General features: G+C 42.8%; 3 protein-coding genes across 4 annotated transcripts in view; 1 reads left to right on the top strand and 2 right to left on the bottom strand.

The window, feature by feature from the left end:
- Positions 1-24,677, top strand: part of LOC135168134 (fatty acid synthase-like) — a 167,639-nt gene that overhangs the window by 6,521 nt on the left and 136,441 nt on the right. Inside the window, exons 2-3 of one of the 2 annotated variants that reach the window (XM_064132053.1) lie at positions 5,632-5,882; positions 5,957-6,194. The exons of the other annotated variant lie outside the window; for it this stretch is intronic. Of the exons in view, the coding sequence (XP_063988123.1) occupies positions 5,632-5,882; positions 5,957-6,194 (489 nt within the window). The remainder of the gene's footprint in view (positions 1-5,631; positions 5,883-5,956; positions 6,195-24,677) is intronic. 2 annotated transcript variants of the gene reach the window in all.
- LOC135168136 (uncharacterized) lies at positions 244-3,034 on the bottom strand. Its single transcript, XM_064132056.1, has 2 exons — positions 2,717-3,034; positions 244-2,036 (listed from the first exon to the last, which is right to left on the bottom strand). The coding sequence occupies exons 1-2, from the start codon at positions 2,852-2,854 to the stop codon at positions 1,851-1,853; spliced, it is 324 nt and encodes a 107-aa protein (XP_063988126.1). The 5' UTR covers positions 2,855-3,034; the 3' UTR covers positions 244-1,850.
- Positions 21,194-23,205, bottom strand: LOC135168135 (uncharacterized). Its single transcript, XM_064132055.1, has 2 exons — positions 23,053-23,205; positions 21,194-21,719 (listed from the first exon to the last, which is right to left on the bottom strand). Exons 1-2 carry the CDS (start codon positions 23,169-23,171, stop codon positions 21,470-21,472), a joined length of 369 nt encoding a protein of 122 aa, XP_063988125.1. The 5' UTR covers positions 23,172-23,205; the 3' UTR covers positions 21,194-21,469.

Here is a 24,677-nt window from a genome sequence, read left to right as displayed (position 1 = left end):
GAGTTTCGAAAAAACCGCGCCAAGTACATTGATCCTGACCATATTGCTGAATAATTTTTGGATTCACAATGAACTTTTTACCCCTTTCGATTTGAGTCGAGTATTTGATTTGACTGCGATGTCCTTTGTAGGAGATTATGGGACTCGTCTTAGTCAAGATATTCATAGAGAACTCAAAAAACGATTTATGGACTCCTATCATCACCAGCTCTCGCCCCTGGTAAATTCAATCAATGAGCTTGGCATCTTTTTTTATTTGTGTATTTTTTTCAAATTTCCATAATTGTGGCTTCAATTTTTAAGTAATTGTTGTTTTAAGTTTTTTTTCAATTTTTTTGAAGTGAAAACTTCTTATGGCGCGTTGGACACTTTTGTGGGTGAGCATTTTCTCGTGAACTCGCGACAGATGAGATTTTACAGTGATGCCAGATGCGGGACCCACACGTCCCACTGCCCCACTGCGCAACAGTAGTTGCGCGAGGGAATTGCGCATGAAACCCCCACGCGCGGGATTTTTGCCCCCGCCTGGCATCACTGCTATTAGTATACGCATAGGTATATATGAGCTGTTTCTGTCTTCCGCTAGGGAAACAATTTCCTGTTTTAGCAACAGTTACATTAAAAGAATACAAGTTTGGCGCTAGCGTTTAAAAAGGCGCTGCATTTAAAGTTTGAAGTTGACAAATTTCTACAAAATTACAGAAAATCTCGAAATTTTGGGGAATTAGGAAAATTACCAGAATGCTCATTTCAGCTAAGAATTAAAAATTATCGGAAAGCCGGAAAAGTAGGAAAACCTGAAAAATCAAAAATATACTTAATTTAGTAGAGAATTTCACTAGGGACGTGAATCGACGATCGGAAATTCGGATGGTCGGAAAAAATATATATGCTACGATTATACCTTTAAAAAAATCTACATTTTTATTTTTGATTATAGATTTGTCTTGAAAATGGATGCGGTTTTATATGAAGAATTTGATTTAACGATGTCCAATGATCGCAATCTTAGCACAAAAAAATACAAAACTACTAGTGATGCAGTATTCACAAGAAATATAAATAGATTTGAAACAAAATTGTTCATTTCACACTTTAGTTGCCATAGACCTATTGTTTCAGTTTTAGAATTTGATGAAAATGCTGATAATGATGATGTAAGAGTTGTTGAAATTATGGATGAGAATTGATAAATTTTGTATTTACTATTTACTAATATTTCCTCATTTAAATAAAACCACTTCCTTCGAATATAGTTTCTATATTATTATACTTCATGTCCATTCAAAAAGTGCCCACATTGCTTTGATAAACTTGTTTTTTTATGTACAATTTCTCATGTCGCGAGCGCACCTAAAAATGCTCACCCAAAAAAGTGCCCAACGCGCCATAAGTTCAAGTTTTCACTTCCGTCTGCACTCCCGGAGTGCAACGAGTTTTTTTTTCAAATGAACAACATGGAAATATATGCTTGGCGCATTTTTTTACAAAAACATTTTTTGTTTTTGTTTTTGGGGAGATTTCAAGCATTTTTTCAAAATGGGCAAGAGATTTTACACTTCTTTTAGTAAGAGTCCACATGTTACCTGGTCTAACTCTCTCTAGACTAAAATTAAACAGTACTTTCAACTTGTCGCATTCCAAGATTCATCCAGTATGAGGGGATCAGCTGATCCCTGGATGATTTTAGTAAATGGTGACATGTTACCTGGTCTAATTCTCTCTAGACTAAAATTAAACAGTATTTTCATCTTATCGCATTCCAAGATTCATCCAGTATGATAGGATCAGCGGATCCCTGGATGATTTTAGTAAATGTCCACATGTTACCTGGTCTAATTCTCTCTAGACTAAAATGAAACAGGATCGTCCTGAAGACAATTTCCGCTTTCCCCTGACAGACCGCGTTGCTGCTGTGCTGCTGCTGCTGTTCTCCGTCCTGATGGCAGTGGTGGTAGTGGTCTTTTTTTTGCTGCTGCTGCTGGTGCTGTCAGTGGCGGCGAAAGCCCAGCGGCGCGGTTTTGGGCCAAAGTCAGCTAGAAAAACATATAATTAATAATATACTCTAAGCAGTTGGCAATAAGAGTGTGTTAGTCCTGTGACAGTAATGAAATTAGAAATATAACCCCTTTGAGCCGAAAGAGAGGGGAAAATACGTTAAAAACACTTCTCCATATTTAATTCTCGATATTGAATTCTCTAAATTTATTGAAATGATTTAATGACATGAAATGCCCCGAGAAAATGCACAATTAATCCTTTCCAATACGGAATTAGCTCATAGACGTTGCCAATACCCTACACATTACTATATTCATGTATTAGCAACTTCTACGAGTTAAGAATGTAATGACAACGACTATTTGTGCATTTTCTTGGGTGAAAAATTTTTTTTTCTCAATCATTTTCAAAATAAGGCATTTTCTTTTTAATTATTTTTGAAACATCTGTCGTTTTGGAAAAGTATAGCGTATCTCGATTGTCAAAAACCATTTTATATTTTACAGTGCAGTAAAGAGGGTTTTTTTTTTAGAAAATCTGTTTATTTACAAGGATAAATTAAAAAAATAGAAAAAGGGTTAGGTGTCAACCGCCATGAAATGCCAAATTATGCATGTTATGCATGTCTATTTTTTTTATCACTGAATCATTTATCACTAAACAAGAAACAATTTTTCTAATCCCGGACTGATCGAAAATTAAGTATTTTACTTACCAATTCATCCTCAAAATCCATTAGCTCGTAATCGGCGTCCTCCAAGTTCACCATGGTGCACGAAAAGAGAGAACTAAGGATTCCCCTAGTCTCTTCTCGACGCACTTTCCCTCCACGACAATTTTGCCAACCTCTCATTTTTCGCGCGCGTCGCTGATTGCGAACCGACCACACCGCGCCCGTAGGAAACAAATGCTGTCAACTTTTGAACAAAAATCTGACAGTTTCATTCTGAGTTAATCGCACCACGGAAAATATGTAAAAAAATCCGTTGCCATGCGCGGACCTTTTTAATTGGGCGTTTAATTCGGAAAAACTTAACATAAATGAATATAGCATAGGCGGTTTAGGTAATGGAACTAAGTGTATATTTGCTGCAAATTGCCGCGTATTCACTCAATTACGAAAATTAGTTTTGGTGGTAGTGGAAGGGGTAGTTGTGTCGTGTATAGATACTTGGAAGCACTCGGCCTGTTTGCTCGAGGTTTCGAAATATATACTTGGCCGATACGCTCCCGCGTATCTCGATTCTATCGAGACAGTCGAAATCGAGAGGTCACCGAGGGAACAACTGATCGTCAGGACACTCCGTTGAGGACCCTTCGAAGACGAATACAGATCTTTCTCGAAATACAGTTAATACTGTCTCAGGGTGCGTGTACGCCACAACCGTGAGTTTTTCCATTGTTAATAATGGTTGTTAAAGCGTAGAATAATTAATCCTGAATTCTCATCTCAGGGTAATAGTTATTGTTTGCTTTAATTTGTTGAGATTATGCTCTGTGCGGTAGAGCCTAAATAACGCCTAACTCATGCATTTTTGCCTTTTGCGGTTTTATGCCTTTTTTTGTTTGGGAACTATTAACCTTTCCCATGTCCTGCCTGCGGTTACGTAATACTCGTGAGCTTGAGGATATTACATATATTTTGTGAATTTGGATTAAGAATTTGCATATTTAGAAGATATTTTGCGCTAGTCGCCTACCGTTTTGGTTTTGCGTTTATCGCCTTCTCGAATTTTTTAATCTTTGTACCTTTGGCCTTTTGGTTTATATATATATTCCAAAAATAAGTTTTATTACGGATTATCCGTGTATTCCAAATTAATTTAGAATTGTCTCCAAATTCTTGCCTTTTTACCGGTATTCCTATGCGATATTGTGTCTGCGTTTATCGCCTATCGATTTATTCCAGTTTTGCGCCTTTGGCCATTGCGACTACACTTCGCTACCCAAAAGTGTCAACCGATTCGTTGTTTTGTGTGCGAATTATTTTTTCCTTATGTTACGCGCCTCCGCCGAGAATCTCCCGCGTATTGTCTCTTGCCAAGGTCGCGCCTCCGTATATTGTATGTCCCGCGTCCGTCGTTCTAGCTCGATTATGCTCTCGGAGCCAGTACGTTTCATAAATTATGTTGCTCTCGGATTTTCTGTTATTAATTGCGCTTATGACGCCTCGGAATTTGTCGTTCAGATTTATTTAGAGTACCGGTCAATAATGAGTCCGAAATTTTAGATCATTAGGTTATTTTCGGGTAAATTAATCGTATTTAGCCCGACAGTGGGGTCATCATATTTTCTTTTGTTCGATTTGGTTTTGGAATATTTAACGAATTAGATTGGACGGATAAAATCAGTTTGGGTCTCTCTGCGTACGATACGCCGCATTCCGTCAAATAAAGGGAATGATGAATGATTTTGTAAGATTTATCTCTCTTTCTCTCATGAAAATTATTGGGCTTATATTTGCGTTTCTTATTAAAATTTGGAATATTCTAGACGTTATTGTATTTAGGGTTATCATTATCGAAAGCTAAAGAATATAGTTCCGTAAAGAAACATTAAAAATGTGTTTGATTTGAGTTTATTTATTGAATTGATAGCCCAGTGACCAGCAACCACCCGAACCATCCCTCTCTCTACAACCTACATCCTGAGCAGCGTGAGCATTGACCACCGTTTCCTTGACCTTTTAGTTGAAGTTTTCCTACGTTTACGTTTTAGTGAGAATTTTTGGTTCGTTGTCGTGAGTTATCCGCTTCGATTACGTTTTTCGGTTTGTCGTTCCGGTCGCGACAAAGAACAAGTGGCGCCCTTCGGAGCATTCGTTCCGTTTTCGGACTGTCAAGGGAAAAGGGCGGGTTAACTAGTCCATTTTTATATGAGTAAAAATCTACCACGTTACACAACTCATCCTGATACACGATTCTACACTGAACTTTACACTACACACTTAAATCAATCCCCACAATTATTTGTCCTATTTTATGAATTAAAAACGGCGATTTTATTTTTATTATTCGGAAATAATTCACGCAAGTTTCTCTGTCACATTTTAACCTCAACTTCAGATATTAGCGATTCATCTTTGGGAGCTTACCAAACCGTGTTTATCCTCGGCAAATGCCGGAGGATGAGGATAATCACCAATACTTCACTGCACTGTATAATGTTATCTAAGGTCTCCAGATCACCGCCGTATCAGTAGCTAATGGCCAACCATGATTAAGTATTATGTGACAGTTCACTACTCTGTTTCCGATCGCTGAACGCGATCAATGAAAATTGGAGTCACGCTGCCAACTGAGCGGCTAAGTGTAACCCGTTAGTTTATGGACCTGAAAAACACTCGAGAAATGTGCATGATAACTCGTTGCTATGCACATATCTTTGTTAATATTCAATAACTAAATCGATAATTGGATCAGTGAAATGCTAATACGCAATTTATATTATGTAACTAATGCCAGTTTTCATCTAAATTATCGCTTATTTTTATTAACTGAGGAAAATGGATTGGAGGTAGTGCCTCTCGGTGATCTTTCGCATATGAAACGTGTACTTGGCCGATACGCGACCGCGTGTCCCGATTTCTTAAATAATACCTTGGGTTAATCTAATTTTTGACTTTTTCAGATCATCCAGAAATTCCACAAAGATTAGGAAAAGTCAACAATTTATCAAAATTCGATGCAGATTACTTTGGCATTAATTTCAAACATGCCCACACGATGGATCCGATGGGTAGAATGGCATTGGAACATGCTTATGAAGCTATTGTTGATGCTGGAGTTAATCCAAATCACTTGAGAGGCAGTAACACTGGAGTTTTCATTGGCGCGTGTTTTTCGGAATCTGAGATGACATGGGTTTACGAAAAACTTGAGGTTTATATCATTTTTTGATTTGTCGATTTCTGTTGTTAATAAATTTAATGGAATTCTTCTTTCTTATTGAAAAGGCGGAAATAAACGGGGCAGGTCTCACGGGTTGTTGCAGAGCTGTATTATCAAACCGAATTTCTTACTGGTTGGGGGTGCATGGACCGAGTTATACCATTGATTCTGCCTGCAGCTCAAGTCTATTCGCAATGGAACATGCATACCGAGCAATTAGGACTGGACTGTGCGATTCCGCCATTGTAGGTGGCACTAATCTCGTCCTTCATCCAAATGTGTCACTTCAGTTTTCACGCTTAGGTACAGAAAAGCGAAAAATATGCTAGATATAATAGGCAGTCATTTTTCATCATAAAAACATGTAGTGAATTGGTAAAGAGCTCCTATAGACTGGCATTCTTTATAGGTTACCTTACATACGATTTCTTAGAGAATGTCCTACACAATTCCCAACGGAGGGGTGTTCTTGCGCCGATATCGAGCTCACTCTATATGCGTAACTGTGATTCTGTATATGATTCACACGAGGGAGGGACGAAGATCATTTCCGAGCTATGTGCCAGCATAGCGCTTATTCGGTCCTGAACATTATATATAAAAAATTAAGACGACCTTTTACGTTTCGCAGGTTTTCCCTAATGTGCTGTGGATTACTAAACTCTCTTAAATTCCATTTTGCACATTGTAGTAATAAACGGTCAGACTTTGTCTCGTTTTGGGTTTCAAGTAGAAAATACCTTATACCAAAACTCTTCCCTTTCTCAAAAGCTCTTCAGTGGACAGCCTCTTTTTTCACAAACTCCATGTTCATCATAAAACATACCCACGGAGATCGTGCGGAATTAACACTGTTATTATTCCTTCAACCGTCCATAAAAGACCCAAAATGCTTTTAGTTTAGTCAACAGACCAGGGTACATTTTTTGCTGTCCAATGGCTTTCGAACAATCAAATTTTCTCTACCCTCTCCGTTAGAAAAGACCATCCTCTCTCCTCACTCTCTTATAATCTAAGGCGATAGTTTAAGATAGATTTCTAAGTTAGCGACCCGTTAAGAATCCTTCGAGACAAGACCTTTGAACTTGTTCGCTTTTTAAACTATTATCCGTTGTTTTGTGATATGTGCAGTTCTCTAAAATTGTAAATTCCACATTATCATCATATTAATAAATAAAATAAGTGTGAATCAAATCGCGTTCGGTTTTCTTTCGATTTATTAAAAATTCAATTAAAAAACAAATTCCTGCTTTCGGCTTACTATCCGTTCGCAGCAATTCAGGAGACATCGTTGCCGTATCTATTGATATACCTGAGACTTACAACCTCAGAAAAGGGTCGAATAATTATCTAGTTGTATGATTAGAATTATTGAGACTATCGCGGCAACTACCCCGAACAGCGCTGTTTAGTCTAGTTTACGAGGCTGGATGAAGTTTCATGGCAATTATGCAAAAGAGTCTCGTTCAAAAATGATTAGTAGGAGCGAAAGTCATATCAAATACATTTATATTGTTGATCTTGATTAATTCCATTGGTTGCTAGCGTTACAACGAGGCCAAATGCGCGCTGTAGCGCACCGTGTATATGGAATTCATGGTTAATAATACCAAAATTAACTGCGTTCTGAATTCAAATTAGCCACCTTAGACCACTTAACTAATGAAGAACAAGCGGGGCAGACCTTTGAGGTATCGATTATCTCGATATCTGTGCTTTTTGTGTCCCAATGGAAGTATATGTAACGGCTTTTTCGATTCTCTAATTTCAATTGCCAGTTACCTAGAAGGATATAACACGCGAAAAAATGATAGTTGTGGATCATGCCAGTGTGTATGCGCTAGAAAACTCGAAATTTTGGAGATTAATTTGGAACGAATTATTCCTCTCATCCACCGAATTTCAATATCTCTCGTACAGTTATATTTTAAATGAATTATGGAGGTCCCTGTGTATCCATTTTTCCTCATTAAAGATTTCCAAGACTATTCAATTGACAATACTGTTAATGATGTCGGAAGGAATGGAAGCGATCGCGGTTTAAGATAACTCAGTGTTACCTTGAACAAATAGGCACTCCTTATAAAATATCCCATCCAAGTATACGTACTGGGCGTGCCCCACAGTGAATTGATGCCCGGGACGAGTGAGCGAACTTCGAGGCACACCAGAGTGCCGTTAACTATCCACCCTAGCGTGGGAACCCCAGGAAACAAACGTCGCATTCCGGAGTACGCAGACGCGAGTAAGACTCATTGCGTGCTCTGTATTTTTTCCGTACGCTGATTTCCCCCTTCGACCGGAGTCTTCTTAACTTCAAATGGGTTGAAAATGTGCATTAATTTTACTCTTGTTACTCAAATTTTCCGTGGTTTTATGGCTCGGAGACTCACTGGTTGGATCGACTTTATTAGTCGCAATACAAAACATGAAATTATTCATTATATATTTTAGTAATCAGCCGCGTCGGACTATTATACCTCTCAATGATTTCGTTTAAATTAAATAATCCAGTTACAAACAGTCGATCATTTTCTTCTTTGTCTTTTCCCTCAAATTTTCCCAAAAGGTCTTAACCAATTGGCAAAATGAATTATTCATGTATATAAAAATAAAAATAGGTAAAAAAACTTTTTAAGTTAAACGGTTTTATGTTAAAGATACATTGCAATGTTTAAGATAAATGTACTAAAAACCAAAAAATAATAAAATAGATACAGTCGTGGGAATTATAAACATATGCATAGACTAGACTAAAATAAAACCGCGGGGCACGTCAATAGTCTACAAATTATCGACTTAATGTGCGATAGAAGAATCGTTTAATTCGTCGTTAGGCAGTTGGCCTGCAGACGGTGAGGAAATTACTTACTATTTTCTTCCTCATGGAAATTCCAATAGTTATACACTCCATGAAAATAAAAGAGATGTTTCAACTAGTTTATCGTTGGACATTCACACTGCTGGCTGGCGAGGAATCGTTTCACTGCTGGTAGTTTGTCTTTAATCGACAAAACATATGATAAAAGTTCTACTCGCTCACCACTATGAAACCCTAAAGCTCGCTTATAATCGAGCTTGCTAGCTTGTTTCCACATTCTAGCGCTACTTATCACACGTCCATCGTTGTCGGTTGAACAACTGCCTAATTATAGTGTAACATTACAAAACAAACATTTTAATCAACGATTGTAGACAATTGACGTGCCCCACGGTTTTATTTTATTCTAGTCTATGCATATGTTTATAATTCCCACGACTGTATCTATTTTATTATTTTTCGGTTTTTAGTACATTTATCTTAAACATTGCAATGTATGTTTAACATAAAACCGTTTAACTTAAAAAGTTTTTTTACCTATTTTTATTTTCTAGTTTTTAGTTTTTATTATACGCCATTTAGTGGCTGCGCCCATCTTAAATATTGAGGTTGCATAGTGCATTGTATTCTTCTTGTCAAGCCCTTTTACTTGATAACCATATTGGTGGGATTGATAAAAAATTGTTATCAGCCATTTGGTAGCGGCGACCATCTTAGATTTCAATTTTGCATAGTAAATGGTATTCTACTTGTTGAGATCTTTCATTTGATACCCATATTGACAGGATTAATAAAACATAAATTCTCGGCCAGTTTGTAGCGGCGGCCATCTTGAATTTATAATGATAATGAATAAACATAATTGTATTGTCACCAAAATCCAAACTGTATACAAAATTTCAGATTAATCGGTTGACAGGAAGAGGGTGAAATTTGAATTACTAAATTTGACCAAAGAATAAATAATAAAAAATATAACAAACGGGGTGAGCTAAATAAAACCGTTTAATAAAAACAAAACTGTGTATTTCTTTTGGAACTTTTTCTTACAAAATTATTTTTATTATTTTGATTCACAGTAATTTGCTAGTGTTATATACTATAAAATTTTACTTGTTTCGTCAGTTTCTCACGCATTCCAGTTCGCTTTTCCGCAAGACGAGATTATTTCTAAAATGAGACACCCATATTACAGTTATTAAGATGTCAATGTTTTTTTTGACATATATAACCCTGTTTGTAACGCACGGCTGCAGCAAAGAGAATGGACGAGAATAGAAGCTAATATCTCGGAGGTCAGGCGACCCCAAGACAGTAGTAGTATACTACCCCAGCGCAAGGACGTGCACTCTTCGATTCTGGTGGCTTGGCGAACTGCCGGTGCCCCTAATTCAAAAACACCAGTTGATATTTAGCAGGTGTTCCGGCGAGAGCGCACAAAAAAACTGGTAGAGAGGGGGATGCGGGTTAACGGGGGAGAATAACTGTGACACGAGACGCACTATTTGTCACTGAGAAAAACTATTTATTTCCACGTCTCTTGTGGACAAAAACTGTACAAAAATATAATTATGTGCGTTGCACTTGAGCCGCGAACAAACACTTAAATACTGATCGCGGTAGAGGCAAACTTGGTGACAGAGATGTAACGTCGCGATAGATCACCATGAGAGCACGTTGAGAAGTGACCCCCGGAAGGCCCGAGAGAATTCCAACGGATGTATGGAACGTTCGAGATCAAAAATCGAACGTTCCAGATAAATCACCGGCAACGGTGATAAGGGCAGCGCCTCAGGTGCGCAATTAGGCACCTGGATGCCAGCGCGGCCGGTCAGGCAGACCTCGCCCAGGAGGTGGTGCCACCCTTAGCCACATCAGGCCGTCGCCTCAACATTCTCTCCCCCCCCGTCAGGAACGCCGTTGCTGACACCGAAGGAGTAGAGATCGTTTGCAGAGACCTGGAACACTTAAGCAAACATTAATGAAGCCGGTAGGGACCAGCTCTCAGCTGGTAGAGATCGGTAACAGAACCAGCTTGGAGATCGGCCTGGTCAACGTCGTCGAGGCGGTCCTGATGGTCACAACTCTGGAGAGACCGTCCCTTCCAGGATGTAGAGCTGTGACCCGAGCAAGAGGCCACTTCGCTGGCGGGAACCGCTCGTCGTAGAGAAGAACCAGGCTGCCGACTTTGATCTCGTTGGACGGGTGATGCCACTTGGAGATGGACTGCAGCTGCTGCAGATACCCCGTAGACCATTGCTTCCAGAAGAACTGCAGCCTCTGCTGGATCAGTTGCCATCTAGAGAGTCGTCCAACGTTGAGGTGTCCCAGTGAGGGCACCGGAAGAGTTATTGGAGCTTCTCCAATGAGGCAATGCCCCGGGGTGAAGCAGGACACATCGTCAGGATCTTCCGAGAGCGATTGTAGAGGCCTGGAGTTGAGAACGGCTTCAATCTGGGACAGCAGCGTAGAGAGCTCCTCGAACGTGAGAGCCGTATCTCGAACCGTTCGAGCGAGATGGTACTTCACCGACTTGACCGCTGCTTCCCATTTTCCCCCGAAATGAGGGGCTCAAGGGGATTGAACGACCAACACGTTCCATCCTTGAGACATACTGCAGAGAGATGCTGGAACTCCTTAGCTCCAGCGGAGAACAACTTCATCAGCTCCTCATCCGCCCCGATGAAGTTGGTGCCACAGTCACTGTACAAGTGTCTGCAGTATCCCCGACGACTCACGAACCTCCGATAGGCGGCGATGAAACCATCCGCGGTGTAGTCCGTGACAGCTTCCAGATGGAGAGCGGACGTGGCCATGCACACGAAAATCACTAACCAACCCTTCTGGGTCTTGTGACCACGTCCCCTCCAAGTCTTGATAGACACTGGTCCGGCATAGTCCACACCAGTGTTAGAGAAGGCACGGTCCGCCACCAAGCGTGCCACTGGAAGCTGACCCATCAGCTGCTGCGCGCGGATCCCCCATGACGTGCGCACTCCACGCATTTGAGGATGAAGCATCTTACTGGTAGACGACCTCCAATAATCCAGTAAGACCTCCGGAGATGTGCCAAGGTGAGTTGAGTCCCACCGTGCAGCGTCCGCTGATGAGAGTCCCTTATGATGAGCTCCGCGAGCACTGAGCCTTGAGGGATGATGGCCTGATGCCTACTCTCTGGTCCTAGAGTAGAGAACTTCAACCGCCCGCCGACTCTGAGAACTCCCTGTTGGTCAATGAAGGCCGTGAGCTTGGTCAACGGATGAGACTTCTTCAACTGCAATCCGTGAGAGATGATGTCACACTCGGCTTGGAGATGGTAGGCTTGAGTCGCCTTGATCCAATAAAGCCGAGCTGCCTCCATGCTTCCAGGGCTGAACACTGCTGGAACGATGATGCCCCTCTTCCTTTCCAGCTTCCGCAGCATATTCCCCACAACCGTCTGGCAAATTGCTGTGATCCTCAGCAACTTGTAGAGAGAGGAATACCGCGAACAGAGATCCCAGAGACTCGATCGTCCGAGGGAAGCGGCTAGAGTCACCCCCGGCTTCTCCTCTAAATCTGTAGACGGGTCCAACGTTGCTCTCCCACCTAGCCACTGAGACGTCTCCTTCCGTAGCCATTTTGGGCCCGTCCACCACAGATGATGGCCATTAAGTTGAGCCACCGAGATGCCCCGAGATGCACAATCAGCCGGATTCTCCTTCCCACTGACTTACCTCCAATTGGCTTCTTGCACCAGCTCCTGAACGACGGTTACTCTGTTGTGGACATATTCCTTCCACCTGGAAGGATGAGCGCAAATCCACGCCAGAGCAACCGCGGAGTCCGTCCACAAATAGACCGGAGCACCATCAAGGTTGAGCTGCTCAATCACATACCTTGTGAGCTTAGCTAGGATGACCGCGGCGTTGAGCTCCAGACGCGGGATGGTGAGCTTCTTGAGAGGAGCCACCTTAGTCTTAGCGACAGCTAAGGAGATGCTGACACCATCCTCACTCGTCACCTTCAAATAGACCACCGCCGACATCGCTAGTAGAGACGCATCCGAGAAGCCATGGATTTCCACCCGAGAATCCTTCTTACATCCCATCCACCGCGGGATCGAGAGTTGATCCACCTGGGCCAGTTCTTCTCGGCACCGAACCCACTTCTGGACCACATGTACCGGCAACTCCTCGTCCCAGTCCAATTTCTCCAGCCACAGTTGCTGCAGAAGAGCCTTGGCACGTATCACCACCGGTGAGAGCAGCCCTAGAGGGTGGAAGAGCTGCGCAATCTCCGACAGCACAATCCTCTTCGATGGCTTCACGCCGACTGAGATCTGGATGGAGAACCTCAACCGATCGTCGTTTGGATCCCATCTCAAGCCGAGAATTTTTGTGGTAGAGTCCTCTAGCGGCTTCGGACTCTGAGAGAAGCCTCCCGGCGGCAGAGTACGAAGTAGAGACGGACTGTTCGAGTGGCACTTCGCTAGAGGGAATCCCCCAGCCCAGCAGAGCTCTGCCACTTGCTGAGCGACGAAATGGAGATCGTCCTCCTCGTCAGCTCCACCACAGATGTCGTCCACATATCTTCCGCTGCTCAAGGGGGAAACGGCTAGAGGGAACCGATGCCCTTCGTCCTTGACCAGCTGATCGAGAACCCTACAGGCGAGGAATGGAGCAGACTTGGTCCCGTAGGTGACGGTGGTGAGCTGATAGGTGCAGATGTGGCCCCGAGAATCACACCACAAAACCTGCTGGAGAGGCCAGTCCTCCCGATGCACCTTGATCTGACGGAACATCTTCATGATGTCCGTCATAAAGATGTACCTGCTCTGTCGAGACCAGAGCAGTACATCAGAGATGTTGCGTTGCAGCTTGGCCCCAGTATGCTGGATGTCGTTGAGAGACACTCCGGAGCTACTTTTACTGGAACCATTAAATACTACCCTCAGCTTCGTAGTTTCACTACTTTCCCGGAGAACACAATGATGAGGGAAGTAGAACGTAGGAGCAGAAGAGCGAGATTGCCTCTTAGACGAACTCTGACCGGAATCCTGGTATGACCGCCCGCCCTCGGAGACCCTCAACCGTCCTGAGGCCGAAGCCCCATGTGCCAAGGTCATCTCGCCAGGTTGACGGTCCAAGATCCGAGAGTCGCCTGAGACAGGCACAGCCGGAACACACACCATGTGCCCCAACTCTGCGTACTCCCGAGGCACTGTAGACCCGAGCAGGCTGGCCTGGAGAGTAGACCGTCACGGTCTGACTTGAGGGGTGGCCCTTCGATGGTCGAGGCTTCGAAGCCTGGTGAGGGGTCGATGACGCAGTCGATTGCGGCTCCGAGGCGTGCATCTCCATCGTTTCCCTGGCCCTGGCCCTACCGAACACGAACTCCCTGAGAGCGGCGTACGTGGGGAACACCGATGATGAGCCGAGTTCAATCTCCCAGGCCTCCAGCATCTTGGCGTCCAGCCGCTTCGAAACGAGGTGGACGAGCATATCGTCCCAATGCTCCACCGGAGACCGAGAGACTCCAGCGCGCTTACCGCCTCAGCCACGGAGTTGAGAAGCGCGTTGTACTCCCTGACGGTGCGGTTAATGACCCTCGGCGCCGCGAAGAGCTTGCCCAGCTGGATAGAGACGAGCAACCTCTTGCTCTCGTAACGAGCCAAGAGGGTGTTCCACGCTGGCAGGAACGCGTCCTCGGTCACGGGCAAGGTGGAGATCAGCTGCTTAGGCTCACCCGTGAGAGACGTCAGCAGATAGTGGAACTTCTCCACAGTACTTAGCGCCGAACTCCCGACCACCATGGAGAGGAACAGATCCTTGTACGGTGTCCACTCCGAAAAGGTCCCAGAGAACGTTGGCAGCGAGATCTTCGGCAACTGCCGATGAGCCACAGACGCCGGTGGAGGAGCAACAGATGGCCGGCGGAACGACTCCGAGAGATCAATGGAGTCATCCAATCCCTTGATGAGCCCCATGAATGTGCTGCGAGCCGCGGAGTACATCGACAAACACTTGTCGTAAACCTCCTCCTTCACGTACGCGTGGTCCAGCACCACTTCATTGTCCTTAGCCATCAACAGCTTCAGATGGAGACTGTCGAACAAGGCCCAATGGTTCTCCAACATGTCCAGCTTGGACTGGAGCTCAGCCACCGTGAGAGTTCGCACGCTTGCGGAGGTCGACTCCGTCCTCAAGCTTTCAATAAATTTAGCCCTGCTGGCCTGCAATAAAATTTCCCCCTGAAAGCCATGCTCAAGCAGGAATGAGGGACCCCTCACTCAAAAAACCGCAGCCCGAGCAGAGAAAAAAATCGATAATTCCCCTTGTTAGGGAAAAAATTAAAAAACCCAGGCGGAGAATTCCAAAAAATGAGCGCGCGCCGAAATAAAGCACACCAAAGCACGCCCCGGTAGCAATAGCAGTAGGATCAGCAATATTGACAGGCGAAGATCAATAGAAAATCGTAAGATTATTAAATATTGCCTTCCCTGAGATCTGAGGGGGTGTAGAGATGCTCCAGTCGGTTAGCGTGCCTCCCGTCGGTAAAAGCGCAGCCCTAAACCCTCGGGTGTCGGTTCGTGGGCGGCGGCCGGTAGCGCAGAGAGGGGCGGAGCGGCAGGCGTTGCTGTGGGCGGAGCCTCGCTGACGTCGATGGGGGCGGGGCGCACCACGGCAGGTCCGGGATCCCGCGTTATCTCACCCGCGAAATGCACCACCAAAACACTTAAAAAACACTTCCCGATAACCCGATCCGGCTCGAAGGACCAAATGTTCCGGCGAGAGCGCACAAACAACCGGTAGAGAGGGGGATGCGGGTTAACGGGGGAGAATAACTGTGACACGAGACGCACTATTTGTCACTGAGAAAAACTATTTATTTCCACGTCACTTGTGGACAAAAACTGTACAAAAATATAATTATGTGCGTTGCACTTGAGCCGCGAACAAACACTTAAATACTGATCGCGGTAGAGGCAAACTTGGTGACAGAGATGTAACGTCGCGATAGATCACCATGAGAGCACGTTTAGAAGTGACCCCCGGAAGGCCCGAGAGAATTCCAACGGATGTATCGAACGTTCGAGATCAAAAATCGAACGTTCCAGATAAATCACCGGCAACGGTGATAAGGGCAGCGCCTCAGGTGCGCAATTAGGCACCTGGATGCCAGCGCGGCCGGTCAGGCAGACCTCGCCCAGGAGGTGCTGCCACCCTTAGCCACATGAGGCCGTCGCCTCAACAGCAGGAAATGAGTAATTACTTGTCAAATTTCATCCAATCAATCCAAGAATCAATCTGATGAAATCGACCAAAAAAATAAAAATATTATTGTGATCACCGTTCTAACTCTTAAATGATGATCAATGATCATTCTGTTTAAAATTACATTAATGAGGATTATTATGATCCAAATAATAATGAGTCTCCCGAGTAGATGTAAATATTCCAACACGAGAAGAAATAGCATCACCACGAACAAGAACACCTAGCCTCTCTCCATAATTATTTATCAGCCGAAATTTAATTGTTAGAGACCATTAGGGACAGACACAATCGGAATATAAGTCATCGGCACATTTTAATAATTATATTGAACGACAATTGAATTTTGCTTATTAATAATAGTCCAATTATGCACAGGATCGATAATAATAGTCACTTTATAATTTTTGTGACATCGCAGTTCTCATTTTTCGATAAATATGACTATATTCTCTTAATCCATGATGACCTAACTATTAGTTGAGGCCCTCTATAGAATCAATATTACCAAATATACAGGGTGTCCCAGAATTGCACGTCCAGACTTTAAAATTAAGTTGGGGGTGGAATTCTGGATCGAAAAGTCCTGAGCGACTTTTTGATCAGACGCACCCTCTTCAACTTCTTCAGGGTTGAAGTTGGACGAATCAGGGGCGTGGAATACCCGGTCGCACGACGGTGAGGAAAACATACGAGTGTGGTGGTGTCCCCACCATACCGTACTACTCCCCTGCGGCGGCAGAAAGAGATGACAGCCGTCGGGGGTCAAGAGGAGGGGGAGGCAAATGAAAAAAATGAACACCCGCCCGCTACATAAAAATTATTTACTCCTCCCCTAATTAATGCCAAGGGATGAAACCAAGGGCATTCGATGGAGGAATAAATTCCCCATCGATTGAGGCCCATTAAATCTCTTAATCTAATCGAAAAGGAGAAAAAAACAGCGTTGAAAATTACATCGCTGGAAAAAAAAACCCGGCGATTTAAGTTTCTAAAGCCCCATTGGCCCTGTATGAGATTTTCATTTTTTCTTTCAGCGAAGGAGAAAAAAAATGATCAATCGCTGATGATTCTTTTTTTTTGGTGTTCATTTTTTTCATTTCCCTCCCCTTTCTCTTACCCGCCGCCGCCAGTCATCTCTTTCTGCCACCACAGGGGAGTAGTACCGTATGGTGGGGACACCACCACACTCGAACGTTTTCCTCACCGTCGTGCGACCGGGTATTCCACGCCCCTGATTCGTCCAACTTCAACCCTGAATAAGTCGAAGAGGGTGCGTCTGATCAAAAAGTCGCTCAGGACTTTTCGATCCAGAATTTCACCCCCAACTTAAGTTTAAAGTCTGGACGTGCAATTCTGGGACACCCTGTATATCGATATGTGTCGTTCTCTGATCAATTCATTATTCACTCTTCACCAAAATATCAACATAATTTTTCATTTATCAGTTTAAGTTTAGCCGTACAATTTGTTGAGAACTATTAAATACAACATTCAATACTTTTTTCAATCGTATAAATTCCTCCGCACAATAATTCACTTTCCTTCTTCTTTTTTTCTTTCTTCTTATTGCCTTTTGTAGAATTATAAAAACCAATTATTCGAGCTCTACTAATAATAATATGCGTCATAATAAAAGAAAACTACGAGCCGTGACTCAAAATTTTCTTTAAAGGACACCGAGTAATTATAAATAAACAGGGAAGTTAAGTTTTTTTCCAAATTCAATAAAATCTAAATTATGCGCTCAATCTCCCAAAGTTATGGCTTCAAAGTCTCCAAATCGCCACTTCTCTATTTAAAAGAATTTTGTTAACACACCTGCGCAGGATTTAGTAACCGGAAATATTGTAAAAGAACAAATGTACTGTTCAAAGTACGCTTGGCTACGAATTTATTTTAGAGCGAGAAATGGTAGGACTTATCTTGTCACGGCATCCCATGGAAATGCCAAATGGAGGCAGGAGACAAGGCGTAATTGTACCTTATGGCCTCCCTTCAATTGGTGTCTCACATGGATGACATCTTGTTAATTGATATTCTAAATATCTGTGCGATTGACTGTGCCCTTGGCTAAATCTGCAGATGGCAGTTACATAATGATCTTTAAGCGGTTAATTTAAATAAAAATTCAGTTTACTGTACCCGTAACTAACAATTGGAACTGGCGACGAAAATTTAAGGACAGTAGCCAACTCAATAATTTCTCAGCACAGAATAGGTCTCATTTAATATTAAGGACTAAATCCAACACCGTTCGGGACAAGATTTAATGACCGTAATTAAGTCAAGTTTCACCCCTTTATCGCTGGAAATGAAACTGAAAACCGGCGACGAAAGTCGAAACGCAATAGCACATTCGATGGTTTCTCAATGCAGGCGCCCTCGAAAGTTCGTCCTGTGGTGGAAGAAGAGGATCAGATCGTGCATATTTTGAAAAAATCATTGAAATCTTCCAAAGAAGAGAAAACAAATCTTCTCGTTAAAAAGTGTGTGTGGAAATTGATGATTTTTCCGAGTTGGGGTGGATTGGAAGCAGAAGAGGAGAGATGAGTTTTCCAATGGGATGGTAAAGAAAACACGTTGATTTGGCCGTAAGGCGATCCAATATAATTTACCCCAAATGTACACTAGTTACACGTGATAACTGTCCGGTAATAATGATAATGATTATATGATAAATTTCAATGATAAGCAACCAAAACCACATAGGAAGAGATGTATCGAACCGATCAAAGCCACAAAACCAAAAACTGATAAACTCCGATATTTGCGTTGCGACGCTGATAATGGATGAACACGAAGTGATCTGTGGGCAGCGTAGCCCCCCATGGCACGCGAGCCTATTCCCAAATCCTCCCGATAGTGTCCGATTAACCCAGTACCCTGGAACAGCCTCAAATTTGTACGTAGTGAGTTAAGCCAAGATTTCAATATTATTGTTCAGAAACACAATAACAACCGTCATTACTATTTTTGAAAATTGAAAAAATGAACAAATAAAACGGCATGTCAAGCTCGACATCGAGATACGCGAGAAAGTATCGGCCAAGTATATATTTCGAAACCTCGAACAAAACAGGCCCAGTGCTCCCAAGTATCTATACACGACCCAACTACCCCTTTCACAACCGCCAAGACTAATTTCCGTAACTGAGTGAAAACGTGGCAATTTAAAACAAAAATATACTTAGTTACATTACCTAAACCGCGTATGCTATTTTCATTGATTTTAAATCTCTCCCAATTAAACGCACTATTAAAAAGATTCGCGCATAGCAACGGTAGCGCGCTGCTCTTTCCTGCAAAAAAAGATTCAGAGGAAGAAGCCCGTCCCTGCGCAGAGTCCTTCTTGCGAAGCCATCCTATAGGCGCCAGTAACTGTCAGGAGCGCGCTCCTCTGTGCAGTATGGAGCGTACTCCAGTCGTACGGTGTGCACTGGTCCACCCACCCTTAAGATGCATTCGACAGGACAGCCTCAGACATGCCCTAAAAACCGTTCTAGCGACGTGGTACCGGAGTCCCCAATGCTTATGTATTAGAGCCGATAGCCGACTGAACAGCAGCCTAGCTTTGCACGATATACAATGAGTATAGGACTTCTCGGCACTCGCAGCTTCTCGAAACCAGTGAGTGAACGTCTGTCAAAAGCATCCAAGTCGCAGCTATCCCAAAACGGTCTCTTTGACTCAGTCGTGATTCCGAAATATTTGCATCCCCTGCAAACTATTCAGTAAACTATCTAGAAGTGTTGAATGCTATCCAGCACTAAGCGTTAGCTCTCACTATATTTTATGAGTTGAGTTAGGAAGAACAACCCTGGGTCCAGAAATATTGAAGTGCAAAGTGGGCTAACTCGTAAAGCTGCTACGTCTAACCCCCGATCGAACACCGGGTCTCTGGTTCAAGATTGCGTGGGAAAAATACTACCTAAATTCCAACAACAGAAACAACTCAAACTGAGCCTCTAGATTATGGCCCACCTGTGTCATCTGGGTTTTGGGACTGTCGTCAAACCCCCAAACCCACAGAATTCCGGGAAAATCAGAGTGCAGATCCATGCCATTCTCTTCACCCTCACTTATATTGAGAGAAAGACCGATATCGACGATGTATAGCACTACATATCAGGCCCTTGGATCTGCAAGCTCCCTCAGTCATCGTCAGCTCAAGCAATTATTTGTCGTTAAACATCAACCTTAAACAATCAGGACTAATCTACCACATTATACTCATCAGGTCCAGCTTTTGAGTAGTAAGGAAAAGACTAGTTCGGGAGCCGTTGGACACCTGTATGCATTTCTATTACCTACCCAAGTAGTATAGATAGCAGAGTTTCCGTGTGTATAATCCTCAGTGCAATTCCAAGAGAACAAATCCCCACAAACTGTTTTACCTCACACATTTGCTACCCAAAAAAACTTACCCCACACCGGTACACTCCATACAATTGCAGCGGCAATAAAATCAACTATCATAATTACACCAAACACTAATTCTTAACATCAACAGTAGAAGTTAAAATAACCCAAAAAAAATGATGAGAATTTATTTGAAAAAAAAATAAGCAACACATAGATAACCCTGAAAACGTGAGTGTTCCGTCGCGGAAAGGTTTAATCTCAAGCGTTTATGTTTATTGGGTTGTCGTGTTGGGGTTTCCCCATTTGCGTCTGAGTACACGATCCCAACTCCCTTTATATCTCATTTTCGGACCGGTAATAAACCTTTCGGATTTGTTTCTGTCTGTCCAAAATGGTTCCCTGTTTACCTGACCTCTCAACACCCTCAGGCCCATGGACCTCCTCCGTTGAACGCAATGTCGTACCTTCCCCTTCCTTTTTCCTAATTTCCTCGCCTTTTTTCACTCCCCCAAATTCAGTTCAAATTGTATATTCAACAAGATCAGTACATTCGATCTCCGCGTTCATCAAGAGCGTGTCTTTATATTTCGGCACACTTTATTTCACAGTTCAGTTTTTCCTTTCCAAGTTCACTAAGTATTTAGTAAGAATTAGTTTAGTTTAATTATGTGTAAAATATTGTGACAAATTAAATTTATAAGTTCTTTCACATAGTGAATTGTGTCTTTTTCTATCATTGACTTTTCGCCATTCCAAAAGTTCGGGTTGGAAATCATTTACGATATTTCCACGCGCGAACAGTGAGCGTACATAAATAAATTTACAAAGAAGTCGTGTCCATGAATTAGTACTCTAATCGATATCAACAGCAAAAAAATAGAGAAAAAAAACTCGTTGCACTCCGGGAGTGCAGGCAGAAGTGAAAACTTGAACTTATGGCGCGGTGGGGACTTTTTTGGGTGAGCATTTTTAGGTGCGCTCGCGACATGAGAAATTATACATAAAAAATCAAGTTTATCAAAGAAATGTGGGCACTTTTTGAATGGACATGAAGTATAATAATATAGAAACTATATTCGAAGGAAGTGGTTTTATTTAAATGAGTAAATATTAGTAAATAGTAAATACAAAATTTATCAATTCTCATCCATAATTTCAACAACTCTTACATCATCATTATCAGCATTTTCATCAAATTCTAAAACTGAAACAATAGGTCTATGGCAGCTAAAGTGTGAAATGAACAATTTTGATTTAAATCTATTTATATTTCTTGTGAATACTGCATCACTAGTAGTTTTGTATTTTTTTGTGGTAAGATTGCGATCATTGGACATCGTTAAATCAAATTCTTCATATAAAACCGCATCCATTTTCAAGACAAATCTATAATCAAAAATAAAAATGTAGATTTTTTTAAAGCTATAATCGTAGCATATATATTTTTTCCGACCATCCGAATTTCCGATTGTCGATTCACGCCCCTAGTGAAATTCTCTACTAAATTGAGTATATTTTCGATTTTTCGGGTTTTCCTACTTTTCCGGCTTTCCGATAATTTTTAATTCTTAGCTGAAATGAGCATACTGATAATTTTCCTAATTCCCCAAAAGTTCGAGATTTTCTGTAATTTTGTAGAAATTTATCAACTTCAAACTTTACCTGCAGCGCCTTTTTAAAGGCTAGCGCCAAACTTGTATTCTTTTAATGTAACTGTTGCTAAAACAGGAAGTTGTTTCCCTAGCGGAAGAAAGAAACAGCTCATATATACCTATGCGTATACTAATGGCAGTGATGCCATACGGGGGCAAAAATGCCACGCGTGGGGGTTTCATGCGCAACTCCCTCGCGCAACTACTGCTGCGGAGTGGGGCAGTGGGAGGCGTGTGGGTCCCGCATCTGGCATCACTGTAAAATCTCATCGGTCGCGAGTTCACGAGAAAATGCTCACCCATAAAAGTGCCCAACGCGCCATAAGAAGTTTTAACTTCAAAAATAATTATGTATCAATAAACGAGTAACGGTGATTTCAAGTATGGGGGTCCAGAGTAGATAAAGCCTTCCTATCAATCTGACCACATGACAACTTCTAAGTACCCGGAGAAGGCGACGTGAGATGACCAAAGCGGTAGCTGGTGATGAAGTATACGATGGGAGTCATGAGACGAGTAGCGCAGTTCTAGCTCTGCTAGACGGTATATTCACATCATGAGCTCTGGAAAGTTCTGGCGGATTCGTTTTTACCTGTGAAAATCCTCCTGAGTCGAAGTGCGCAGTGGGAGGAAGGATATGAAAGGGGTGAAGAGCCCCTTAGATGGTCCGTGAAGAGATTCATGGAGAGCACGAAACCGCAAGGCTTTCTTTCTAGCCTAAAATACTGGCGTAGCACGGAGGAAAATGGGACGCCTGGCAGATGTGAAACATCGTGTGTGTACAAGTAATATGCATAAAAGATGATATTATTACAGGAATTAAATATAGCCTAATGAAAAAATGAAGTATTACGAATTACTGTGACGATTGGTCGATGATAACTAAAGTACGTTAGAGAAGTATTGGATGAAACATCCTCAAGATATCTCACAAATACAGCATCTATTGTTGTTCCATATTAAAAAATATAAACACACATTTATACTTATACAAAATATAAATATGTTAATAAAATCTAAGATAAAAGTTAAAATAGTCTGGTACTATTCGATTAATAAAGTCTTACACAACATTGGTGGTATGCCTTGTGTTTGAATGATCAGGGTCGGGTTCAGTTTCAATAAGAATATGTCGTGATCCCTCCGATGATTGTTGGGAACTGAAATATTTGAAAAAATATGACATTAAAATACACAAAAAAAAAGAAAAAAAACATGTTAAATGTGGCTTCAATATACTCATGAACTCAAATCTTAGTTAATTATTGCAATATATGACTAAATATTTGCAAACATAAATTTCATTAATATATTTTTCGATATTAATTCCTTCCTGAATAATAACAAAATAATTAATTGAAGATAATATTAATATAATTTATATAATTATCAATTTTAATATAATTTATCAGAATTACTAATATGATTAATATGAATATAGTTATGACTTTATGACATTATTTAGACGGTCCTAACCAGAGGTGCAATCAGCCTGTCGGCCATTTTACACCCTGCCTTTAGGCAGCCGTCTAGTCGCTGGTCTCGAGTATCTGTGCCCTACGAGCTAACTCATAGAGCCCCTTGATCCCGTCCCTGTCGACACGTATATCTTTGCATGCGGACCCAAAAACATCCCATCTGGCTTCATCGAGCCCGCTGCATCTTGTGCGTAGGTGAAGAGGATCCTCCTCCGTCAATCCGCATCTTTTACATAGGGGGTCAGTCCCTTTGCCTATCCTCGATAAATACAGAGCCAGGGGCCAGTGTCCAGTGATAAGCCCCACTATAGCTCCGAGCATAGCCCTGTTTAGACCCAACAAAGTTTCTGCAATCTTCCTAGTGGGTTTTTCCAAGAGGGATTTCGTGTGTCTGGCACCCGTCTCCGAGTCCCACCTCTCCACAATCCTCCTGTCCCCACGCTCCTTGACCAGGTCCTTCACAAAGTCGGTGTGCACGCCTACGTGCTCCACTCCCCCCTGAGAGGCCCTACTGCTACCGTTCTTTGCTAGCTGATCGGCTTTCTCATTGCCTCTGATGCCAGCGTCGCCCGGAATCCAAGCCACCTCAAGCCGATTATTTACGGCAATTTCCTCCATCAGCTCTACGCATTCACCCACTAGCTTAGAGTAACACTCGTACTTGAGTATTGCCCTCAGCGCGCGTCTCCTGTATGATTAGATGAAGATCTTTTTGCCCTTGTCCCCTCTCTCCAGGATCATCCTGGCGCAGGTCCTTAGGGCAGCCAGCTCAGTCTGGCGCACGGTTGCATGCGAGTCTAGCCCGATGGCCCTCGCTATTGCGAGCCCCTCTGACCAGACCCTCGCTCCTACCCGTCCGCTCACCCGTGATCCATCCGTATACCAGACTAGTCCACGGGGCGGCGCCCAGTCCGCGTTCTTTCCTGACGGGGTTTCACCTCATATAAGGGTGACAGAGAACTTTCTGCGAAAGTGCCATCTGGGTCTGCAGGCGTCAGCACCGCGCGACAGTAGCCCTTCCAGCTCTCTGTCTGCGCGGAGGACACTAGCATGCCCATTCCTGGCTCCCTTCCACATTCCCTGCAGCCGCTTTTGTCGCCTCCTCCCTTATAATCAGGTGTGGCGGTTGCATGAAGAGCAGGGCCTCGCATGCTGCCCTCGGGGCCGTTCGAAGTGCCCCTGTTATGCCCAGCATCGCAAGCCTGCCTACTCTG

Source organism: Diachasmimorpha longicaudata, chromosome 12, assembly GCF_034640455.1.
Source record: "Diachasmimorpha longicaudata isolate KC_UGA_2023 chromosome 12, iyDiaLong2, whole genome shotgun sequence".
NCBI classification, from domain to species: domain Eukaryota; kingdom Metazoa; phylum Arthropoda; class Insecta; order Hymenoptera; family Braconidae; genus Diachasmimorpha; species Diachasmimorpha longicaudata.
This window is presented reverse-complemented; position numbering and strand designations above follow the sequence as displayed.

Bases quoted from the DNA above. Each gene is read 5' to 3' on its own strand.
- LOC135168136 (XM_064132056.1), bottom strand. From the start codon at position 2,854: ATGAGAGGTTGGCAAAATTGTCGTGGAGGGAAAGTGCGTCGAGAAGAG. The intron at 2,037-2,716 runs GTAAGTAAAATA...ATGTTTTTCTAG, and splicing joins TGGATTTTGAGGATGAATTG to CTGACTTTGGCCCAAAACCG.
- LOC135168135 (XM_064132055.1), bottom strand. From the start codon at position 23,171: ATGTCATATTTTTTCAAATATTTCAGTTCCCAACAATCATCGGAGGGA. The intron at 21,720-23,052 runs GTAAGACTTTAT...TTTTGATTATAG, and splicing joins AGGCATACCACCAATGTTGT to ATTTGTCTTGAAAATGGATG.